At 50.4% G+C, this 25,001-nt stretch overlaps 5 protein-coding genes across 5 annotated transcripts; 1 reads left to right on the forward strand and 4 right to left on the reverse strand.

Moving 5' to 3' along the window:
• Nucleotides 1-2,696: 2,696 nt before the first annotated feature.
• On the reverse strand, nucleotides 2,697-4,844 carry J7337_002630 (uncharacterized protein; the record flags this gene model as incomplete). Its single annotated transcript, XM_044820357.1, has 4 exons — nucleotides 2,697-2,906; nucleotides 2,964-4,013; nucleotides 4,070-4,301; nucleotides 4,369-4,844. The coding sequence occupies 4 exons, from the start codon at nucleotides 4,842-4,844 to the stop codon at nucleotides 2,697-2,699; spliced, it is 1,968 nt and encodes a 655-aa protein (XP_044684657.1).
• Nucleotides 4,845-5,769: 925 nt separating this feature from the next.
• On the reverse strand, nucleotides 5,770-6,174 carry J7337_002631 (uncharacterized protein; the record flags this gene model as incomplete). The annotated part of the gene is made up of 1 exon (XM_044820358.1): nucleotides 5,770-6,174. One exon carries the CDS (start codon nucleotides 6,172-6,174, stop codon nucleotides 5,770-5,772), a length of 405 nt encoding a protein of 134 aa, XP_044684658.1.
• A 1,774-nt stretch (nucleotides 6,175-7,948) lies between these two features.
• J7337_002632 (uncharacterized protein) lies at nucleotides 7,949-9,059 on the forward strand (the record flags this gene model as incomplete). Its single annotated transcript, XM_044820359.1, has 3 exons — nucleotides 7,949-8,003; nucleotides 8,064-8,609; nucleotides 8,668-9,059. 3 exons carry the CDS (start codon nucleotides 7,949-7,951, stop codon nucleotides 9,057-9,059), a joined length of 993 nt encoding a protein of 330 aa, XP_044684659.1.
• A 474-nt stretch (nucleotides 9,060-9,533) lies between these two features.
• J7337_002633 (uncharacterized protein) lies at nucleotides 9,534-11,824 on the reverse strand (the record flags this gene model as incomplete). Its single annotated transcript, XM_044820360.1, has 2 exons — nucleotides 9,534-9,569; nucleotides 9,608-11,824. The coding sequence occupies 2 exons, from the start codon at nucleotides 11,822-11,824 to the stop codon at nucleotides 9,534-9,536; spliced, it is 2,253 nt and encodes a 750-aa protein (XP_044684660.1).
• Nucleotides 11,825-14,103: 2,279 nt separating this feature from the next.
• On the reverse strand, nucleotides 14,104-15,937 carry J7337_002634 (uncharacterized protein; the record flags this gene model as incomplete). Its single annotated transcript, XM_044820361.1, has 2 exons — nucleotides 14,104-15,224; nucleotides 15,466-15,937. 2 exons carry the CDS (start codon nucleotides 15,935-15,937, stop codon nucleotides 14,104-14,106), a joined length of 1,593 nt encoding a protein of 530 aa, XP_044684661.1.
• Between the last annotated feature and the right edge of the window lie 9,064 nt (nucleotides 15,938-25,001).

The raw sequence follows: 25,001 nt of genomic DNA on the forward strand, positions 1-25,001 counted from the left end.
TTATTGGTTTGCGAGGCCATTGTGCCACTGCTTGGGTTGCGTTGCGTTGCGTTGCGTTGCGTTGCGTTCAATTTGAGCGGCACGCGCCGCCTCCTAACTAGGTACCTATGTACCTAACTAAATAATGACCCTGAGCGGCAAAAGGTGGAAATGAATGAAAGCCAATACGATACAACACTCACTGTCGACACTAACTTACTAAACTAACGATGACAGTGCATCAAGGATGAGATGAGAATCGAGCTCATGGCGTTACAGATGGGCCACTCATAACCACTGACGTGGGAAAATGGTTGACACCCTCACAGCTGATACTGCCCATCATTCATGCAAGATGCCTCAGATTCGTCTTGAAACCTTGGTCGGTTGATTACCTTGATCGTCTTTCTAGACTATCTCGTCAACAGCCTCCCGTCTGCATGTAGGTATGCCTGCGCCTCGACAAGCACTAGACTCCCGCTATCTGCGGCCCCATGCGATCTAACGAAGCACGACAGAGCCTCTAGCCACTTAGCGTCCGAGGCCTTAAGCGGCCCAGCTCAACTGGGCTTGTTTGCATAGGTAGGTAGCGTTAGGGCCACCGCAAAAAGCAACCTAACCATTAGTTAGTCCCCCAAGTAAAAGCCCAGCGAGATGGCATACAGTAGGTACATACATACTGGCACTACGTACCCCGTACATATATATAGGTAACTTACCTACCTACAGAGTACAGGCGAGACAACACCGCCCGAATACCGTTTCACATAGCTCCAACTTCATCCATCACCAGCTATTCGATCCCTGTCATCAGTTGGTGTACATACCAGACCTACCTACAACAAGACATCGACAAAGCATGCAACATTATACCTGAGTACTCCTTAGCCAATATTAACTCATAAATGCCTACCTACCTACCTACCTACCTACCTAGGGATGGATGGTTAAATACCTTTAGGGGCATACTCGCCTTCCTGAAGTGTCCTCCTGCATTAGACCTACATTCCTCCTCTGGGCATTCTCTACGTGAGCTTCAACAAATGATATCACTTCCTCAGTGCTCAGCGGCAGCCTGTTCAGGTATGGGCTAGCTACCTAACTAAGTTAGGAACTCACAAACAACGGCGATCATCCTCCACAAGATCGACCCTGATCAGACGGGTCTATTTGTCTATGTACATACATACTTGTACATACCTCTCCTGCTATCTCATGTCAGCCGTTTTAAAAATAGGCAATGTCTCGGAGACAGGCAGACAGTGAGCCGATCAGATCATTGACCAATCAAGGCATTGCTTCGACTTCCAGGTGCATGCATGTCCGGACGTTTCCATCTGCAAATTCTATCCTTACGTAGGTACCTATAATATCATACTGTCTTTTCTACATCATAATAGCGGTATCGCGGGGGAATCTGGTCATTTTTTATCTGCTGTGTAAGAATCGACAATCCTCCTGTTAATCTCAGAGTCTGTCAATTCTATGGAGAGACACTTCCTGATAACTGAGGTCGTATGCTGTCGAGCCAGGGTTCCCTGAAACTGACACGACGGCGTTTTTTCATCGTTAACTACATATGCGCTGCCAAGCCGGAGCGTATGTATAATGTCTGCCACTGTTTTCAACTAAAAGAGACCTCTCCTCAATTCCAAGAAACTTATTGGAATGTCGGGTTTATCTTGAGGGGGTTTCTTACCGCCCTTGCAGAGTGACTCCTGATGGCTAAATCAACAATTCTGTAGATATGATGGGGATAGACTGGACTGGACTAGGTATTTGCCTGCTCAGAATTAATGTCCTTTCTAGTGTTTTCGGCAAATTTGACAAGATCCGCTTCCTGGTGCTCTACGCGAGTGGGAAGGAAACGGACAAGGAATAATTGTCCCCCACGGTTCGGTGCAGTCCCACAACAAGTGACCGACCTGAAACATCGCCGGGATGTCGACAATGAACACCATCGTAACCCCGTTTCTTGAGTAACTATCCCAGCACCTTTCTCACCTTTTCCCGACCATCTCCAGACTCCAACGACACAACACATGGGCTCCCGCGAATCGAATAGGTCCTGGCCCAACTAGGAAAGGACTAGTTGTCAGCTCTTCTATCTGTCTATGTATGTGTGTATGTATGTGTACGGATATGTTCTCCATCTTCGTCGCTCGAGCCGTCAATCGTTGGAGCTGCAAGCTACTGCAGGTGCTGTTTCAGGACAAGCTGAGGTCAATCGTTCTGGTCAACCCCCCCCGTTCATCGTGTCAAGCAGCGTGGCAGTCTTGATCTGACAGCTGCTGCGCAGTCGACCATTTCGGCCGAAAGATTTAGGTCGAGTTTCAGACCCTATTGTCCTACCTCCTGGATATATCGACGACAAGCATGTCGACTGGAAGCGAGACGGTGAAAGCTCCGAGTCCCGTTTAGTCGTGCGTTAAGCTAGATGCATCTGGGTATCGCAGGTCGGCGTTGTCTTCGAGATACTGCATCCATTTCTTCAAGAAGCTGCTTCCCCTGTGAAACAGGCACGTTAATAATGTCTCGTCTCAGGTGAATGGTTGGAACAATCTGCGCAGCACTTGTCAAACCAGCGGCTGCAGCTTCGAGGCCCAGGTCCCCATCCCAAGTGCACTGCTTCATCGCTTACCTCTGAACTGTCTCCGAGTCTCCGATAACCGTCAAAGAACGCTTCGGGCGTGTCATTGCCACTAAGTACACGTGTATTAGTCAACCCAATCTTTTGATGACGGTAAGCATCGGGATGTCGCCCCACCGTTGAGACGGCGCTTCTCGCCGAGGAATCCAACCTCGCCCTCAGAGTTGCTCCGAACGAGGCTCACAATTACAGCCTCTTTTTCGCGACCTTGAAAGCCATCAACACTACCGAGCTCGATGCCCGGGAATTTGTCTTTCAGCGGAGCTAGTATGGCGAGCTTTTAGTCCGCTCACAGTCAGCATACGTCTGTCTCACTCTACATTTTGGGACGTACCTGGGCATTGTAAGGTGTCACGACAGCTATATCTTCTGGGCGGACCCCGGCACCCACGAGTTGCCTCACGTGCTGTTGTACAAGAGCAGCCTCCATCTCGTTGCTCTTACTGTCACCATGCAAACCTGCTCTGCCCTTTCTAGGAGTCTCCTTGTCGTCTTCCTCGTTCTTTTCGGGAAAGTCGCCTCCCTGTGTGTCTATGAAGATGACAGGTTCATTGGTGTCCTCATTGTCCTGAACCTCATATTCAAGGTCCTTCAAGAGGCGATGTTTCACCGCATCAGCAGCGATCAGCTTAGAGGCGTATAATTCATCAGAAGGGAACCGCATAATACTCTCGTGCATTCGATACTGGGTGGTTAGCATGCGTTTGATGGAGGGCCCATGCAATGCCAGCAGTCTGTCAAACAAGGTTATCTCAAGCGTGATGCCCTTTGTGGCTGTTGTGCCATCTTTGAGTGGCGTCTTGACCTTTGCATTGCTTGATTTGATGGTTGGCGGGAGCTGCAGATGGTCACCGGCACAGACAACCTTCTTAGCAGATACGAGAGGGACCCAACACTGGGCCTCCAGGGCTTGGCTGGCCTCATCGATGATAACAACATCAAACTCATCGTTCCGCAGCTGATAGCCTCCTGCCCCATGCAGTGTTGCAAGAACGACCTTGCTGCCGCCAATCAGCGTACTGACGCAGCGACGTTCTCGTTCACGAAACTCCTTTCTCAGTTCTTTGAGGTCAGTGTAGATTGCTTTGCGCTCCTTGCCGCTTTTCGTCTTCTTGATCGAGGCCTGCTTGGTGTCCATTTCTGTCCTGATATCTTTCACAATTGCACCCGCTTCTGATGTTTGCGTGAGTACGTCAAGCGAGTGGTCAACCACGGAAGGCAGCAAACGAGCGGGATGGCCCAGACGAAGGATCGGGATCTTGTGAGGAGCTAGTCGCTCGACGATGTTGTCAACAGAAATGTTGGAAGGCCCGCAGACAAGAATTCTTTGCCCCAGTTTGATCATCTGGAGAATCAGCTCGATCAGAGTATGAGTTTTGCCAGTCTACGCATAAACATGTGAGCAAGTGTTTTCCACTCCAGTACACGTAAGTCACTCACTCCCGGGGGCCCATGAATCAAGGCGACTTCTCGAGACAGTAAAGCGAACCGAATTGCATTCTTTTGTGAGTCGTTGAGCGTTGGATCAAACCACTCGAGATTGCCCACGGTTTCATCTTTAGATAAGTCTTCGGAAACTGGCGATGGGCTGGACAAGCCGAAGAGAACTCTGATGAAACTAGAATATTCCGACTCTTGCATCTTGTTTAGCTTCTCCATCGCCCAGTTCATTCTTCAAAGGGTGATGGTTAGTTAATGGTGTGATCGCTGTCCGTTATGAAGGTGATGGCTCAACATACCTCTTGTATGTCACTTCGTCTGCCAATTTGACAGCCCATACTCTGCCCAAGAAGCCAACTTCTTCCTTACCCTCATCGACCGCAACAGCAATCCATCCTCTGTTCACTCTGGTAACAACTCCTCTGGCCCCCTTCTTCTCCAAGTCCTTTACTTCACGCTTTTTGGCGCTTCCCGCTGGCTGCTCAGCGACAAGAACAATGTCTCCAGTGCGTAAGCCATGCTCAGGTAGTTCGTCAGGTGAGCCCGTGGCAGCATCCGGAGAGAGCTCGAGAACTGCTCGGCCCCCAAGACCCGTACGCTGGCCCGAGACAACGAGGTTCGTAAGAGCAAGACCAGCTCGTTGAAGGGCTGTCGGGTTGTGGTCGGAGATGAGTGTGCTCGTCTCGTTGATCTCTGTCTGAAGTTCTTGTTCAAGAAGAGCGAGTTGGGTGGTTGCAAAGGCAGAAATGTCGACCGGTTCTCTTTTGACAGCCATTGTTACCGACCTTTGTGTGTTGTTGCAGATGTAGAATAAGTGTAAGAGCTGAATACGAGGTGGGATTGGATGTTCGGTGGGGAGCTTCCATGGTCAGACCCCGCCATAACCCGCTCTGACGTTACCTAGTTGTCTGACTACAGGTACTACCTAATTACTAACATGTTAGTACCTTACTTACTCGTGGATCTGACCAAAATACTAAGTACTAAGGTACCTTGGGCGAAGTCATGATGCTTCCTATCATGAGAGCTCAGACGTACCCAATTACGTATAAAATCAAACTGGCAGTAATTCGTGTCCCTCACTTCAGATATTTTGTATATACCCCAGCTTTGAAAAATCATACGAATAGAGCTCAACATTCAAATATTCCTATGGTATCAAGTCATGATGTAAACCCCCATAAATGCGCCGCGTCAAAAGCAAACCACTTGCGATAAGCAGAAAGATTATCGCTCCAGCGCGAACAATGCAATGCTAGAACTAGAAGTGGCCTTGAGTCATGCCAGAGTATACTACGAGTCAAGTCGAAAAATCATAGCTCATGCTCAGACGGATGGATAGCGATGACGACCACAAGAGAAACAACCATGATGGCTAAAGCGACAAACGCAACAATCATGATTGTGCCGCGGCTAGCGGGAAACTTTCCCTGCATGACCCAGTGCTGAGATTGAAAATAGCGTTTATAGCCAAGGAAGAGAATCAGTATACTGATACCGAGGAACGTGGTCCCAAGCGGCTTGCCCATATGTCGTAGTGTCTGGGTATTGCTCCGAGAGTTATCGCCATGCTCGCTTTCGAGAGATGTATTGAGACGAAAGAGCTGTGTCACTGCTATCCCTATGGATGCAAAACTGAGAGATGTGCGTAGCCATGCCAGAAATGTTCGTTCTTACAGGTTGTTAGATTGGTAACCCAATTACCAAGGGTGAAGCTTACCGATGGCGAGGTGATCACGAGCGACGCTGCCCTTGTTCTCCAGCTCTATCGACTGAAACTTCTCTGCCTGACTTTGCCACCACGATGTATTCCCACTCTCCGAGTTCGCTTGTCGAGCCGTCTCTGGGTTCTGGGCAGCGCCATTGTTTTGTTGAGAAGATGGTCGCTGGCGTAAGGATGGTTTACGGACCTGTGGGGCCGAGGTCGCGGTACTTGTAACATTGAGCGAGTTGTAATTGAGGGGCGGCGTATGAGATATGAACCCAGTAGCCTCGTCGGCGCTGCTGTCCTCGTTGACAGGGCTCGGCCTGAGCGATGAGTTGGGCGGAAGGATGGGACTACCGGCGGTCCGGGGTGAGAGATGGGTAGGAGAAGGACCAGCCATTGATTCGGCGCGTTCACGAGCGTTCTGTTACGAGGTAAAGTTGCTATTATTAGCGCTCACTCATCATTGGGGTACTGCACTCGGGTGAGGGATGCTGAGAGGAAGCGAGAGAGAAGAATAACGAGGAGTAGGAGAGCCAAAAGAGCACGCGAGATTCGGATGATCTTTCGGAGGCTAAGGTCTGGATGTCGAGCAGGGGGCCGGCAGTTTCCCAGACGCCACAAAGACCATCTCCGTGCGGACGGCGAGATAGATAGTCGACCACATGCATGCATGATGATAGGCATCCTACCAGGACCGGTGCCAGCCTGAAGTGCTATCGGGCTTGCAAGGAACAGAACATCATAAGAACATGGCTGTACAGCACACTGTCTCATGAATCACCACCCGTGCCCGTGCCGTGTCTCGCTCACTTGCTCACTTCACAAGAACAGGAGGGTACACACCTCAAGTATCTCATTTATGCGCGCATTGGAGGATGAATGCCGTCCTAGTTGAAACCCGACACTTGAAGCTCGTGGGGCGGGGCTATTCGCATTTGAATCTGCATTGGCATCTGCATCTAGAGCATTCTCGGCCATCACGAGATCAGCACGATTGATTGATTGGCGAGAGTCAAGGGGCCTGGTGAGAATAGAACGCGGCTATGCTGCACTGCGATATAATAGCGTTGGGAACAGACGGAACAATTCTAGTACAATATGGCGAGCGAGCGAGCGTGTTTTTCAACGTTGACAAGGCTATTGTAAAGTCAAAGACACATTTGAGGTCAAGACAAGCTTAGTCTGAGGTCCAAGTACAGTACCCAACTACCATGGCCTCCTACAGTGGGGTCGGGTTGTCACCTGTGACAGGCGCTCCGCACCCTCCAGCGGCTGAAGCACCTGTATTTCCATTGGATGACACCAAATTAAGCAGAAGCACATCATGGTGCTAGGGAAGCAGAATGACGATGGTTAGACCAGAGCTACTAACATAATACAGGGCCTGAATACCTTCACTTTGACACGTTTGAGCCAATCCTTGATAGCCTGTGTTCTTTTATAGCTGTGAAACTATCATGGATCGGAGTCTTTTGCGGACTCTCCAACGCAATCTGTTGGTCAGAAGACATAACAGGCATCGTCATATGATCATTCTGTGGTAGTTCATCTTATACCCGCTGATACTTACCATTGCGATTGATCGTCTTCCTTGTCTTAGGTATAAAGATAGATGGGCCAGTTTGTCCTGGATGCTCTACCTATTCCACCTCCTTATACTAAACATGGTGTTGCATGTGTCACTAACGATCCCGTGGAGTCCTTGAAAATGCCTCATGGCCTTCCTCCCATGCTTGGAACACACACTCACAACTCACTACCTGACCATCTTCTTCGGGTCTATGAAATTGCAAACTCCGGATTGCCCTACTAAACACCGGATTCTGACTCTCCACTGCCGGCATTTCGCATCCGAATCGTTTTCCTATTTAGGAAACCAATCCAATGTCCCACTGGCTGACTCTGTTACCTCGCTGGTTTAATTCCGGAATCTGCTCTTACAACCGTGTAGTGTAAGAGAACCACGATGGCATCATGGAGAAATAGAGTTGGGAAAAGAAGGTGGATTTCTAAGAGGAATAAATTATTTAAATACAAAGATTAGGTAGATCCAGCGACACTGTTTCCTCATCGCATCAATTCGCATCATACTGTTCTAAACAACTTCCTCTCCAGCAGATACCTATCTTCATCTTCCTATATACATTACTTCCACTTCCACCAAACTCATCATGGCTCACCAAATCCTCGGCAAGAAGGTTGGCCCTATCGGCTTTGGTCTCATGGGTACTCATCTCCCTTGATGAACCACACCTTCTTATTGTTACTATGCTAACGACTCCCAAGGCCTGACTGCGCGTCCTCTACCTGACGAGGACGCTTTCGCCGCCATTCGCACCGCCCTTGACTCGGGTTGTAACTGGTTCAACGGTGGAGAGTTCTATGGACCTCCTGATGCAAACTCACTAGCTCTCATGCGCCGATACCTTGAAAGGTATCCAGAAGATGCTGATCGAATTGTACTCACCATCAAGGGGGGCCTGGGCCCTAACTACGTTCCTCTCGGGACCAAGGAGAATATCCGCCGCAGTATCGATGACTGCCTCGAGACCCTGGGTCCCGTTGGTCGGATAGCTTCCTTCGAAATCGGCCGCAAGGACCCCAATGTTGACTACGAGGAAGACACTCTGGCAGCAATCAACGACTACGTCAAGGATGGCAAAATCGACGGCATCTCGTGCAGCGAGCTCAACGCCAACACACTCCGAAGTGCTGCAAAGAAGTTCGAGATTACTGCACTCGAGATTGAGCTTTCATTATTCACCACGGACCCTCTGACCAACGGCCTGCTCGAGGTTTGTGGCGAACTTGACATCCCAGTTCTTGCTTATTGTAACTACTCTACTCCAATATTTCGGGAAGTGGCACCTTCACTGACACAGAATTCTAGCACCCCTAGGACGGGGTTTCCTTGGAGGTCAGATCAAGTCTGTCGAGGATCTTCCAGAGAATGACATGCGTGCCAAGATCCACCCACGCTGGCAAGGCGACAATTTCCGCAAGAATATCCAGCTAGTTGATGATATCGAAGCCCTTGCAAAGAAGAAGGGATGCACGGTAAGCCAGATCGCCATCAATTGGCTCTTATCACTCTCTCGTCGCCCTGGGATGCCTACGATCGTGCCCATCCCTGGCTCTACCAAGCCTGGCCGTATCCGCGAGAACGCGACAATCATCGATCTTACAGAGGAGGACTTGAGCGACATCGACACGCTACTTGCATCTTTCACGCCTGCCGGTGACAGATATCCGCCTCAACACATGAAATACGTCAGTGCTTAGGAACAAACATTTCGGAATAGGATTATGGTACAAATTGGAGACGACACATCGGATAGTATTGGATATGTATTTTGTAAACCAGTTAAACACCATCGTCTCCGCCTCTGAGACTTGGCTTGCCCCAACATCTTTGCCTATGGTACAAATCTGGGTGTGCATAAGAGGGTGTTGGACATACCTAGAAGACATTTTAAAGTTGGTAAATTCTTATATATGCATTCATACAATCAGTCATGGAGTCATGGCCCTCGTATGAAGACTGTTTCAAACAAGCCCAGAATAATAACACTTTGTCCATCAGACGACCAGATTGACCGGCACGGGATAAGTGTCATTTCGCTTTCATCTCCAAGGTTGTTCCATATGGAGACTATTTGAGACGCATCTGCATACACCAAGGCCAATTTGGTTTGTACCGTTTCTGGCCCATGAGGATGGAGTTCATGGAGTGATTCCTGCATGACTTTGCACATATCAATCTTCAAGATGTCCAGGGAAGCAGAATGAAGCCTATCAGCATGATAATATGCTGCTGTACTGTAGATTACAGTAGCACTTGTGGTTGTGACGGCTGAATGCCATGTTTTCCAGCCTGGAAGCGTGAGCTCAGGCAATGCACACATCGAAAAACTCGCCTCTTCAATTCCAGAAAGGCCGTTGTGAGCGTGCCACTCCACAGCAGCCTGCCGTGGTAGCTCTTCCACTTCAGCAGCAAACATAGGCGGGATACCAGTCTCAGGCTCATTCTGTTGACGTAGAGTCAGTGCCTCCCAGTCTGGAAGGGCCTTTCGGGCTATCTTGTCATCGTTACCAAGTGACATGTAAGCAGGGTTGTATTTCAAGTCCCAAAGATCAGGACCGTTATCACCGTCCACCTCCTCATCCGGGGATCCGTGTGCTTGTTTCCAAGCATACCCTGCCAGCTGGGCGCTCCTCTGGATTTCAGACGAGTTGGCACGAGGAAAATAAGCAACTGAGCTTGTCCACCACTGGATTTTCATCTCCTGACCAATTCGCCACAAATGTTGCAGAGATAGGACAATTTGAAGCTCATGTGGCTTCTCAGGCGTGGAAGGGAGGACCATTGTTGCTGGAATCAAGGGTATTTGACCGGCAATGGAGATACACCGAAGACCTGTAGGCTGGCCTTGAGCTGCCACGGGCACGTCTATCGCCTGACTGTATGGGCCAATGTTTGCAGGTGCCCAGTATGACCTGGACTGGACATGGAGACCATTGCGGTCCTGCGTCGCTCTAGGTGTAGGAGCAGCTAAGGAGATGGCAATATTTACACCAGCCGGCATGAGGTCACCACACGAAATGGTCACTCGCGATGGTGGGTTTGGCTTGGTGAATATCTTGCCGTACTCGCCATTGACCTGAGGAAAGTCTGACATGCGCCTTAATATGATGATAGTACTTGTGATCTGAGAAAGTTGAACACCGGCCCCTGACACCAAATCTCTGATCTTCTCTACGACCTGGGCGGTTTCATCCTGTATTGACATTTCACCCAACCCCAGGTCTGGAAGTACGGACCAACGCAGAACCTCGCTATCGGTAGTGAAGGTTCCCGCATCTTGGGATAGTAACGTCAAGCAAGCCTTTGCGGCTTTCAACTCGTTCATGGGTTGCGGCAGGTCGTCAAATACAGTCTTGAAGCGAGGATCGAGGAGATTGGGAATCCGAGCAGCTGGTTTGGCTGTAGCATCATGCTTGTCTTCTAACAGTGCGCCACCCAGCATTAGCCAGGAGCAACCACCTCCTTCACGCACTATCCTACGCCCTTGTTCCGGGATAACGATTCGCTTCTTAAACACGGAAGATGGGCCGTCCAAGACGAGTGACTCGAATTCACCACCTTCTCCTAGGGCTGCCGCACCTTGAGCTGAGCCAAACTTGCGTAATGCGTTCTTGACACGGCTCGAGCCTGCTTCGCTTGACACACGTTCCCAGAGATGGTTCTCGTCTAACCCAGCACTGGCAACCTTGATGATCCGTGCCTCTAATCCAACATTGGCCATATCAAGCAACAACTGTGTATCGGCTGAGATGTCTGCGGATGGGGTTGGCAAGACTGGATACTGCCATAAGTAGGCCAGGGGCACGAGACCTAGGCGCAGTGCTATTGACTCAACACGGGTGCGCTGGTAGGTGGAGAGGATGGCACCGGCGCAAACAGCATTAGCCTCTGGGTGGCGGGCGATGATGGACTGTAACAATGGAAGCATGGACTCCGTCTCGTCACTGTCCTGGACCTTGTCCTGGGTATTAGCCGTGGCATCGTAGTCCCTCTCATGACGAACCGCACGTCCAGTGATGGGTAGCCGATACAACGGTAGGCCAGTTGCATCGGCATAGAGGGGAAGGACTTCGTGCCCGACTGTTTGGTACATGAAACTATTGAGGTCCGTGTCGGAAGATTCCCCGGCGCCCTGGGCTTCCCGAAGGCTGTCATGATCCCCTGTGGCAGGGCCGGGCGGCTGGGGTGTCCGGGTACCTGGATCGATATGCTGGAAGCCCACGGGAGATGAGAGATCCGAAGGTGTCTGGAGATTGGTCTCTGATCCAGCCTTGGTGGCGTCTTCCCGGCGGAAAGGTGATTGTCCTCCTGAAATAGCAGAACTTGAGTCTGGTCCTGGTCCTGGGAACAGATTTGCAAGAGCCACGATCTGATGGCCGTGCCCGATACAGTGGATCAGGCTGAAGAAGCTATCTTTGCCTCCCGAGATAAGAGCAATGACATTGAGCTTTTCAGAAGACATGGTTGATAAGGTATGACAGTGTTCGTTGGCCAGACACTGTTCTACGGAAGTTGTACCCAGTCAGCAAGTAGGCAGCTAACTTGGAGGCTGGGAAATGAGACCTGAAGAATAGTTCTAGCAGTAATTTAATAATTATTCTAAAGACGGGGTGGAAGGTTTGAAGAAAGCCTCTGGCGTACTTTTAATTAGGAGCGGACATTTGATGTGGTGTACGGAATAGTGTAGCGGAGTTTGGTGGTGAATTGGGACGAGGTGTGTGGTGTAAGAAGAGATATTGATAGCGCCAAGCTAATTCATTTGGTGATGGATGTTTTAGGCTGGTTTGTCTGTGGACCCCGTGGACCCAACTTAGTAAGGTAGGTAGGTAAGCTAAGGTAGGTCCTTGGGAATTTTGCGATACTGAAGCTTTTGTTAGCTTGTGAGCTACCTCTCCGAGAAAGGTATGAGAAAGTCAGTTCACCGTGTTTCATCTTGGGGTTTGGCTAAACTAAGACGAAATAAACAAGTGCCCGGTTGCGATCTAGTCGAGCAAGCCCTCTCGGATGAACCAACAACGCTTTTGTCTACCAAGCCAAGAGCTTATCTTTTCCCCGAGACCTCGACTTTGACCAGCCGGATCCAATGTAAATGTTTGGAACGGAAAAGCGGCGAGTTGTCAATATCAATGGAAGAATGGGAGAATGGCAATCCAGTGAAATTCGGCCGCCAAAGTCCCATCCCATATGCACAATCATTTCCTCGTCTCCTCGTCTCTACCTCATCTCCGCCTCGGGCTCAGGGTCCTCTTTGTATTGGACCTACAGTAGTGACGGGGAGTCGACCCGGCAGTGAAGATCACCCGAAGACGGTACGAGATGGCAATCCAGGGTCTTTGGTTCAGCATCAAGTTTTAGGTAAACGATACGGATCCCATGTACATCACCTACTACTCATGTCACGTCGCGAGTAAGGTAATCAATCAGTCCCACCGACAGACTGCGCTATCCTGAGATTTTCAACACCAACACCGGCGCCAACACGGACAGCACGGACAAGGTCTTCGTCCCTGAGCGCCCAAGGCGCCACACAAGATCGCCGATCCGAACTGGACTTTTCTATTCCGACCTAACATTTAGCCTCGACTGAAAGATCCGTCGACAAATGGGGAAGAGACTACAGAGAGGCAGATAGGTCGCCAGCCGGCCAGCCGGCCAAAGATATAGTAGTTACACCAAGAAGTCCTGTCGGAGGGAATCGTGGCCAAGCTGTTGACGCGCGTGTGGCTCAGCCAGGTTTCACACAAGTTCCCGTGGGTCATACCATAAGTCTTTAGAAGGTTGGTATAATTCTCAGTTAACGGTTCGGAGGATCCAGGTAACATCACGTAGCCGTAATAAGGAGTTACGTCAGTGTACTGTAAAGGTGGTGATCAAGAATGGAGTCACAGGCAAGATGAAGCAGATGTGTGGCAGCATTGTGTAAATTGTTGATCAATAGACCAAACTTCTAAATTGTACATGAATTGTTGTGAGGATGAGCGTCTGTCAATGACTGTGACCGGCACACTCCTGTACTCGACATCTCTAAAATTCCAGCAACAGGCAAACGACAGACAAAGAATCAGAGTAAACACAAGAATATGGAAGAAGATTAAAAAGACAGACGCCTTCACCTTCATCTCCCACTGCTCTCAAGTGATACCGTCGTCCCGGCGAGCTTTCAGTTCCAGCTTCCAACCGCGCGGGATGATTACAACGAGTGTAAAGAACGGCAAGCCGCCAAGTTTCTATGGTGGTCGTTGTCGTTGGCAAACTCATCCATCACCATTCTGACGTGAAGTGAGGAGCCGCTCCCAAATGTTCTCAAAACCAAATAATTTTTCCCCTCTCGCGCCAGTTGTGTCCATTGAATAAAGTCACCAGAAACCCAAGTATAACCAGCTGTGTCGCATGGCTGACCTGGGCGATGCATTGCAATTCTTCAACAAAAACAAGAAACCCATGAAATCAAATGTCCTCCCTAGTGTCGTGATGCATAGCGAGGCTGTGGATATTGTTGATACAGGTATAGTGACGACGTGTAAATGCATTCATTATCGCTTGCACTCTTTTGTGTGTGAAGACTCCTTTTTACCGAAGGTTGTAACCTAAATGGAAAAATGTTCCGTGACCCAAATGCCACCGTCAAAATTGAACGGGTAGCCGAAGAAGAAGAAGGTCGTCAGCGTCGTATCGGGCGTATGTCAAGATAATCGACTCGCTTTCTTGAGCATTTTGAATGATGTATGATTGATGAACCATTTAGTCAGAGCGCTTGCGCTTCTTCTTGCCCTGATCGCTACCCTCATCAGATGACATTTCACTTGCACTGCCAGGGATCTCAGAGGCAATCTGGAACAGGACCTTGCCGTAGTTGCTGTAATCTTCGGCCGTGGGAGGGATCATGGAGGCATCATATGCGTGTGAGTCGTCATCAATGAGGTTCATGACGATGGCACCGCTACCATGGGTTCGAGCATGCTGGGCCAGGTTGTCGCTTCTGGAGAACTTCTTGCCACACTCATTGCACTCGAAAGGCTTCTCTTGGGTGTGCAGAGAACGGTAGTGGCGCTTGAGGTGTTCCTGGCGGCGGAAGCGACGGTTGCACAGATCACAGACAAAGGTCTTTGAAGGGTCCTCGGTGAGGGACTGCTTACGACCGCGGCGGTTGGCGGGGGCGGGGAGAGGAGCAGGGGAACCCTCTGAGCCAGATGAGGCAGCAGAGTCGCTAGGTTCAGCAGCCCGGTTGGAAGAATCCTGAGTGTTACCGGATTCAGTAGCGGATGCAGCCATGTTCATGACAGGGCCAGCGCTGCTCTCCTTGACGTGAGTCTTCTTGGTACGCTTGTCCTTGTGGCAGTCCTGGGACGCGCAGGAGACTGAAGGGCTGGGATGAGAGGGAAACTGGAAGGCCTCGTTGTCGTCAAATGAAAGGTCCTCGTCACCGATGAAGCTGCCGTGCCCTAGGGAAACAACTGAGGAGCCAGTGCAAGCCCGAGGTCGGGTGATGTCAGCAGAAGCAGCGGCAGGTTGCTCAGAGAGATTGACAAGGCTGTTGACGAAATCGTCCTCAGACTCGAAATCAGAAAAGTCTTCGAAGGTGGGGAGCCCGTGGGGAACAGCAGGGTTAAAGTCAAAAGATTGAGCAGTAATCTTGGGCTCAACCTTGATCTCGTCGAGAGTGAATTCAGGGGCGAGGGTGCTGTTGATGGCACCAGTACCGACAGTCAGATTCCTTGGGTCACAGAAGTCGACGTCCAGATCCGGTGTAGAGACAGAGCGGGCATAAGGCGCGGGTGAGGGAGACAGAGACGGGGTGGACACGAGGTCGCTGGCGGTGTTGCTAAGAGAGGGAACTTTGCCGAGCTGAGATTGAAGGTACACTATCATGCACAGTTAGTCTCCATCAGGTCATTCCCGTGTTTGCTCCACTGTTCAGGCACTGGGACAGCGCACTGCAGGTCTGCGCCTCAGAAGGTGATTGGGCCGAGATAGCGACGGCCAACGTCAGCACCACCATCCTTCCCGCTACCGGGCCCAAAAATAGGCCCAAGCCCGAGCTTGCGGCACAACACCATTGCGCGATCCGGCAATTGGAGGCTTTGAGATAAAAAGTAGACTTACCAGGTGTCATTGGGGGAGATCCGCAGTTGGACCAGTCGAGCACTGCAGTCTCAACAGGCTCAAGAGCCTCCTTGAAGCCATCGATGCCATCCAGCCCAGAAAACATGGGGTTCATTGGGGTCTGGAGCACCTCGCAGGCGCTGGGGCTGCCAATGGTACTGCCTGATGTCGACAGAGGCGGTGTCGAAGGGAAATACGAGTTCTCGTACAGCTCATTCTCCAACAAGATGGCGGGCTTCTGCAACATAGGCTGTGGCGAGGCAGTAGGAGTCATGACTGCTGGGCCATTGCTGTACAGAGTGGGGGGCTGAGAGTTGCTGGCTGAGCTGGGCCGCGAGTAGACTGGAGTTGAAGGCAGTGTAGGAACCATGGGATACATATGCATTTGCTGTTGGGCAAAGTGTTGTCGCATATCATGCTTGGCTTCAGGGTTGTAGAAATAGAAGGGAGCTTGGCCGACGGCCTGGGGCATCATTGTGGAATCCATTTCTATACAAGCCCATCGTGTTAGCCACATATCCATTGTCTGGTATTTGCAGGATTCCACAAACCTTTAGAGTTGGCTGTGGTGTTAGCGGGCCAGAGAGTTTAGATATTAAGTTGGTAGGTATTGGTGTATGTATAGTTTGCTTGACTGGCAATCGGCCTAATGAAGGTGTGGTGTTCGGTTCTTTTGTGGTGTTCCAAAGAGTGGACGAGGAGTTGAGACTCGGTATTAGGTGCGTGGATTGGGGACGTGCTTGTTGTACATGTAAGGTCTCAAGTCTAGTCCAAGAAAGTTGAAGCAAGAGCAAGAGATCTATCAAGTATATCGAGAGTGCCGCAAGAGGTGGTTATAATGAATGTGAGGGACTCTCGAGGAACGAGGATATCCAGCAAATAAGAACAATTCACAAAAGAAGGAAGAACCTGGTATAAAAGAGAAGAAAGTATTACAGAGATCCGACGCGGTTGTCGATCATACCTTTCGATGAGGAGGGAAACGAAGGGTGGACAAGCACGGGGACGTGGAGTGATAAGTACTGACGGCGAGACCTGGCGTATTCACACCAGATGTGCTCGATAGGCAGTCAGTTAGAAAACCCTCCATGTCGTGTCTCAATCACCAAGCCAGGGTCAGAGAGCTGTGGATCATGATCCACCACCACCACATCCCATTCTCTGGATCCACCACCCTCACTCTTTGGTTCACAGGCCTGTCACTCGCAATCTGTCCCACGCCCACACACGCCCTCAAGGGCCCAGCGGCGGACCAGACGGCAGAGTGCCCCCAGGCCCCTGTCAAAGCACCCAAGTCATGTCTGGGGCAAGGGAAACATGAGGTGCGGGCCTGGGCGTCCCTGGCTTACTTCAACTTGAGCCCATGGGCGTACTAAGCATGGCAGTCGTCCGCCAGTCTTGCCAGTACGGGCCATGGGGCCACGGCTCCCCATCCACACCACTATGGCGCAGCCACTGGCTTTTCTAATTCTGGACGGTAGGTATCGGCTGGGAACCTCGAGCCTATCCGTCGCCGGATGGCCCGCCGCGGTATGAGTAGCCCCCCGAAGCCTATCCAGTCCCAACTTTGTATGTACATACACCAATGCAATAACCCATGCGCCGACTGAATAACGAGCTCGGCCATAAAGTAGTGGATAAGGTATGGATGTTCATGTGGATGCTTGTAAATACATATGGAAGGATGGGATGGCACGAAAATCCAAAAGCTTGCAATGGAGGGTCCTCGGTCGCTTGTGCAAGACCTGTGCGAGTGTGCACAAGTGCCATGTCTCGTGTCTGGTGTCTCGTTCTTCCGTAGTCTGTCATATTCTTCCCTTTTTGACTATCTTATTTGTTGGTTGGCTTGCGTACGCGCTTGGTGTGTGATGTGTGTGTTCGTCACCCACAAACCCGAGTCCAGCACAGCATAATCCAGCCCTCCGACGAACGGAATGAATACCACAGCCGCCATTAGTGATGAGCACATCACAATGCACATTTCTCCCATCCCTCGTCTTATCCCTTCCATTTGTTTGGGCTCCCATCAACCAGTGGGGTATCGAGGATGGCAGGCGCGCCGCGAGTTATGCGATGGCTCTAGACAAAGTGCGCGCGCCATTGTGCAAATACCACTCGCCATGAGCGGCCTCCCTACCCCCAGGTGGCACGCAAACCGCAAACCGCAAACCGCGTCACAGAAACTGCATAATCCCGTTCACTGATAGGATAGTGCCATGGCGAGTCGCCATGCATCAAGGTGCATTAGACTCACCGCGCCTCATTGTAACAGAATAATAAATAGCTTGTATGCTAAGTTCATAATGAGGATTGGGCACGTCCATAATGGATCCTGGCCGTGCACAACTCCAAAACTGGCCACTCGGAACAACGTTGTGCACCTCCTCAATTCCATTTTTGCCATTGCACAGTCAAGGGCGCCGACATGCACGCTTCCATTCGTCGGGCTATGTTGTATCACCTCCACCCGATGCATCTCTGGATGTGCTATGCAAGGTACAGACGACGCTTGCTTCATTTCCAGACTTGGCTGATCACCTCGACGCGGGCTCTGGCCGATTATGTACATACATATGTACAAGAATGTACTCGACTCTGTGGAGCGTTCGACGTCACTCATCCCGTCAAAGCAGCCGACGCTGTTTCGTACTGGTAAGATAGCCTGGATAGATAGTTCAAGGTCAGAAGGAGCCTGTGTTGACGACTGGGCACTTCGGTATCTGGTTGGACACAAGCTCGTGAGTATAGATGACGATATGGAGCGGCAAGCCTTCTCGGTGGACAGCTTTGTCAATCATGGTTGAATATAGCTGGAAGTTTGAAACAACGAGTAAAAGTTAAACCTTTTGATGACACAATGGGTAGGTAGACATTGAGAGAAACGGACGCCTGATTGGTGATTCGCAAGACTGATCCATTGCCGTTTTGCAGTTCTTGTCAGAGATCCAAGTCTATGGCTGATGTGATTGCTTGTTGCAGGTAGGCATCCTAAGGGAGGAAAGAAAACTCAGGATCTTGACCCTAAGTGATGAAAATACTTGGGTCAACTTAGCATAAGTTTAGGTTTCTCTTTGCCAAGTTTATTTTGACACCTTATATCAAGGTTCGGTGTTTTCTTGCCCCCTGAGGGTATCCTTCTCTCTATGTACAGTGAAAACCTCGTCTTGCCTATCACTTCGCATGTCTTGTTTGACTCGCATATGCATCGCGATGCTGTGACTGCTCGTTGTCAGCATGTAAAGTTACCCATCTCGGACAAAGTCCATCCTCGAGTCAAGTGCTTGAGGGCGAGCCAAGTTACCAGCTCAATACAGAAGTGATGCCACTAAATTCAGCAAGTTGAGTTGAAGAGACCAGCAATCGTTGTGTGGAGTCACTAAACTGGCCCGCACTGTACCCAAACGTGTTATCGGTGCCCAGAATAGTCCATACCTAGGTGCCTGCCTGGCTTGGGAAGGCCACACAGCCCCGTTGAGATGAGAATTAATTTTATGCGGCAAGCCCGGTTGCGCTCTTGGACGTCTCATCACCCAATGTCTTTCTGCATAAAAGCTGGACGGGACGGAGCGCCAGCAGCACCTACCCAGTTGGGTCAAGCTGCGACCAAGCCCAAGCATTACCTTATACTAACCTATCAGGTATGTACATACGACTCACTAATGCAACTTGGCATCTCGTACCTGAACTGAGCTGAACTTAAGGTACATTATTATCTGCTACACACCAGCATACATCTGACCCAGCATGTTGGCGCTGCGCGCGCCAGTTGAGTTGTGGATGAGAAGACGTACGTATGTACGGAGTGGTGGGTGGTCTATTGCGCATAGCGTATGACGATGGGCAACAGCAACCTAAGCCTAAGTAAGCTAAAACTGATTGCGTACCTAAATGCTCTGCCGTTCAGGTACCAGAAAGTGGCAGAAACGTCGCCTGTTGCATTGCAGGCACAGCTTTCCGTTCCTTCAAACTACGTACCTACATTAGTACCTAAGGTAGGTAGGTACGTTGCGTTGTGCAGGACACAGCCGTATCTTTTTACCCATGCTTACCTAGTCGAAGGTACTAATCGTTGACCACTGTTCTACGAAGCTTCTCTCCATTATTGACGAGGCTATCTACTTACTCCATGATATACCTAAGGTACCTATGGAAGGGCTCAATATCATTGCTTCAGTCATGCGATCGTCAACTAGGTAGGAACCAACCCTGACTCAAGGTAAGTACATACTTACATAACAATTGGTATCCGACTTCCCTCAGGATAAAGTAATTTGACATGTTCAAACAAGGATAAGCATGACCCAGCCAGCCGTCCTTTCTAGTGAACGCTGTTAATTGGCCAACGGGTCCCAACGGGTCCAATGGAAGCCGCGAGGGCTTCTAAATGTAACGTCAGAGAAGCATCCCAGCTTCCACGTCTTGGGATAAGGGCTAGTCGGTACCCAGACTGTCAGAATCCTACCCAGCAAACCCAAAGTCCTGGATGTCCACATCATCTATCTCGTCCCGTCACTGCGTACGGAGTAGTGTGTATGTACACACATATGTACAATATAACCCATGACCCTGAAGACTGACGTCCGGCCCCCAACCCGACCAATTGTCAACAACTTCCAGTCCCTTCTTGGGAAGGTTCTGTTCGATCGAGTCTTGGCTTCTTCACTGGCTTCGTCCCGCCTGGCCTGGGCGTTCAAATGCGCCTGTTCGCTGTCTGGACTTTGCCCAGGCTGCCTCCATTACCTACTCACTAACTATCCGTACTCCAGTTACTCTTCGTTTCAACCTCCATCCGCATGTACATACGTAGTAGGTACGGTCCACCTCAATGCCCCAATCACCTACGGTCCAAGAGCACCATGGTCTTCTAAATACGCCACAGATTCAGCTCCCCAGCTATCCCAACCGCTATGGGTGCACGAACAAGCCAGTGCACGTTGGGTAGTGCAGCTCGGTCATCTGTGCCATTCTGCAATAGGCTGTTGGCAACGACATCGAGTCAAGCAACGTCATATCAGTACCAACAGTCACAATGGCACCACACTCATGCTGGTTGTAACCATCATGGCCGAAGAGCCAAAATTGACTCGCCTAGAACGGTGCCTTCCTATTCCAGCTTGCTGGCTATTTTTTCGTCTCACGATTGCGCCCACAGCGAGTCAGAATAGGTACGATATCAGATCAGGCAGGCCACATGGTTGAAAACCGCTCAGATCGAGATCTGCACTAACACGGGCTTCTAATATGGTGTTCAGGAACACCATGTTTTCGATTCCTTGCTGCGTCCGACGGTCTCTTCTCGCGCCAAAGCGCCTGTCATCCCAACTTTGACCTCATCTCAAGGGTTCCGTCATGTTAATGGCATCTATATGAAACGATGAATGGTCGCCTCTTCCCGTAAGACGAGCATCTGCACAGCAGCAAAAGCTCCATTTAGATCATATGAATCTTCAGCGGGAAGCCGGGACCAGGGTCCCTTTTCTTGTCGGTATCCAAATTGAATAAGAGAAATCTCGCCTAATGTCTTGCATACTGCACTTCGAATGTGAAGAGGGCAGTAATTTGAGCTCTCCAGCAAACCAAGCACCAAGCGACTGCTGTGACAGAAAGCATCCCGTTAGTATCCGTACATGGTTTCCAATACTCTGGGACAGCTGGCCCCAGACGGTAATGTCCCCGAATTGTTACAGACTCCAAACAGAGCAATTGTCATGTTGCTTATGAGGCTCCCTGCTCCATACCCGCAGGCCAATGTACAGAACCATGCGATCTTCTATCTTGCCTCGGGCGGAAGCTCGACGTTCCAGAAGGTCCCAAACCGTCGGTGCGGAACCCTTCGATCGTCAAACTCATCTTGGACAGGTGAAACGCTTCGGTGATCAATACTGCACACGATTCATGAGTGAAATCCAGCCCACACTCAATCTTGGCATTGACAATAGCTTGTGGTCCTCCAAGCTTGTCTCGCCTTCTTACGGCTTCCGTTGGATGTCTCTGATACGAATGTTTCTACCCGTGTTTCCGCCTCACTATCAAAGACTCAACCGTGGTTTGACCCACCATACTCGATCATCTCCTCTCCTCGAGAACGACGCGACGTTACGGACCAGCGTACGGACTAGACGAAGTAGTGGATAACTGATAATTTCTAACCTTGCCTATTATGAACAGCAGGACCGAATTGTGACCGTCCGCCGATGCCAGGCTAGAGCTTCGGGTTGTGTCCCATTGGCCAGCATAAGGGTATCCTCAATCCTGAAACCTTAGCTGATGCACAAAGTCGCTGTGCCTGACTGTGGTGCTATGCTTTGGGGTTGCATTATTAGCCAGGAACACTTCATACGAGGATGCTATTATGTGGAATAGTGCATGGGTCTGAGCATATTGGACGCATCCCCACGCACAATCAAGGCACAAATCGACCTCTCATTTCCTGATGCAAGCCACAGATGCACAAGCACCTGAGCTCGCACATGCACACGAGGATCCATATTTACTCAATCCATTATGATGTTTTAGTCCAAAGATGGACTCGGTCTTGTCCCTTGGTCAGTAACTACTTGTGCGTGCTTATGCATACGAGCGCCCGCTCGATGTACAGTATGTCTGTTGGTACAACTCTCAGTCCTTCAAATGCAAAGCCATACAAACCTCCTCACACGTCTCAATCAACTATTCTCCGCAAAGACGCTTGCCCATGCCAGATTCCTGAAAATCTTCACCACTAAACCCGTCATTATCTTGCTGCCAGTTCGGAGCCACCACAGACTTTAGGCCATGTTCATACAGTTGTTTCGTTTGAGCAATTCCTACAGGTGCCTCCGACAGCACTTGATGTTCACATCATTCCCGCAATGTTCTTTGATAAACAGAGCATCTCAACTTTCCCCTCAGGTATAAGTCATCCATCAAAATAGCCTCCAACAGCCGGGCAGCTAACGATTCTGGGGTGCCTGCTAGGTCCTCAAGGATCCGTTGACAGCTCGGGTCAGCTCTAGTGGGTGAGTTCGTGTCGTTAGTAGGGCGACCCCCTCGTTGGCCCATGTCGACTTATTGGTGGCAACTCTTCGTACCTTGCATGACAACGTTCCAATCTGATGCAGTAACATAACAGGCAGGGCTTTTTCCCAAGCGACCGCCACCGTTATGCAGGAACAAGAACAAAAGCCAATTGTGGCTGTCACACAAGCAGTTTCCTTGCAAGCCATTTTGGTAGAGTATACGGCTTTGTGCCGCGGACAAACATATTCAGACCTCTCAGATTGCAAAAGAACAAGGCCCTACCTTTGCCTGAAAGACGGGCGGCGCATCGCATATTCCTAGATCACATCGAAGCATAGCTCAGTAGAAAGAGATCACCAGCTATGTACAAGACAGCAAAACTGTCAGGGTCTACCTATTCCAACGTAGCTGTTTATGGTGTCTGGCCCAGCCGAAAAGATTTCCCAGCGCATCGTTGTGGCCTATCTTAAGCGATGGCCGCAGAAATGCAAACAGCAATCACCATGGGCCACTTGCAAATATGATCAGTGGCAAGCTACTCGATTGCGTTGACTATGTTGAAGAGTTTGGGGCTATTGGGCCGCCTGTCAGTCGACTACCTCTGTACCAGTATGCTCGCTCGCTCGGGCTATCAGCTCCACTGATCCTCTTTGTGGGCCTTTTTGCAGACTCTCTTCACCTCACAGGTCTCTGCAAGAACGTGCTCTGAAGCTATCGACACCGCCCGTCGTGCAGAGACCACAAGATGGCACAGGCCCTGAACATTGAGGGCATCGACAGCTCCATTGTCTTGCTAGTGGCAGGCTCTGGTCTCGCGGAGCCGGGTGTCGACATCCTGGTGCAACAGCGGGTGGGTGTGCAAGCTTGGCCGAGTTGGATATCTGTGGGAGCTAACCACTTTTGAGAGCGAGGCAAAAGAGAGGATCCGACGTGTTGGATTCGTTTTGTTCCGCGAGCCACCAACTACGCCTAAACGCCCCAGACTGTATGTATGTAGGCAATCTGAATCCGTGTCCGCGGCTGCCAAGGCTTGTGAGAGAAGTTCTCGCATTGGGAATCCCAAGTGCCTTTCCACTGTGGCGTAATATTCTTGAATATGTATTTTCTCAATTGACAAAACTAGCCACCGATATTCGTCCCGAGAAGTGTAAACTCAAGATGTGTAGTCGATTCTCACAATGAAACCTCTCAACACATCTGTCGATACCATCATGACGTCCGTCCCAGTAGAGCGTCTCTGGGAGGCGAGTTGCTTGGCTTCACCTGGGCCTAGGTCGACCTTACCGTCTAGGAGTGGATGGGACCCTGATGGACGGTCGAGCCAGGGGTGTCCTTGGTGGTGCCACTCTGTCAGGGAGTCCCTGTTTCGAGATGGACTGGCGGGACTCGTTGGAGATTTGGCAACGGCCCGGATAGGTAGCCGTGTGGCCAGGCAGTCTAGTTGATAAGGTCCCCGGAGACTTAGGCTGTAATAATCCCTGTCCTCCGGCCTTTGGGACGCTCCCCGGATTTTAGCCCGGCCAAATACATACAGTCTCGAACGAATCAATATGCTGGTTGTTCAGCCCGGACCCTTCATACTGGCATGATTCTGGAAGATCGCCTCTCAGGACTCAGATTGTTCACATACTGTACAGACAGTGCCAGACTTAGTTTGGTGCTAGCCAGTCCCAAAGAGTATCGTCGTCCCGTGCTAATTGACCAGAGTCAAATCTATAGTTCAGCTTGATGAAAATCATGAGCTGATGCTAAGTGGCTACGCAGGCCATCTCATGGTTCTCGTCTTTGCTAAAAGGTGGTGTCGCCGTGGCAAACCTCTTGGACTTGCAGATATTCGGTGTGAGACGATGCCTGAATTATCAGAGGGTAGTAAGAGGATGCCAGATACTGATCAACGTTTGTCTTACGTCCCCCAGCCAAGCCCAGGACACCCGGCAATCCAATGCGTTCATGCACCCAGGATGAGAATTAGTGGGGTTGCCTTGTCACACCCGCAGCTCTTCAAAACCAAAGTCGCAGACTGGCCTCGATTGGAGAGATGGCTGGCTATACCCGCGATGCAGGATCGGACGTGCCTGGAGGCTGGCTGGTGGTGATACCGGTCGTTGCACATGGACGATTCGATTTGACTGTTGCGTTTATATCCGTAAAAGTCGATATGAATTGGATGGCGCACTGGACCGCGAGTCATCTCAAGAGCGTGATACCACAGAGATAAAATGAGAGCGTCTGTGTGGAGGACTGGAGAAAACTTCAAAATCAGCTGGTGGCCGGGGTACCCCTGGCTGGATAATAACCGGAGCCAACGCTAATAATGCTTCCCTTGTCCAGGACGACTGGCCATTCCGCCGACCATGTCCTTGGGACTTCTCGAAGGTTTCACATCGCACCCCAGCATCGCGCAGGATCACACCTCGACGCTCGACAAGATGAACTGGTTCGGATTGAGTTCTATCAATCCATGTTGACGATCTACGACGGTATGTATGGAGCGGGAGGTCAAGAGCCTCGGTCCATCCGAGTCGAGCAAGTTTCTT

Source organism: Fusarium musae, chromosome 2 (assembly GCF_019915245.1).
Source record: "Fusarium musae strain F31 chromosome 2, whole genome shotgun sequence".
Taxonomy (NCBI): domain Eukaryota; kingdom Fungi; phylum Ascomycota; class Sordariomycetes; order Hypocreales; family Nectriaceae; genus Fusarium; species Fusarium musae.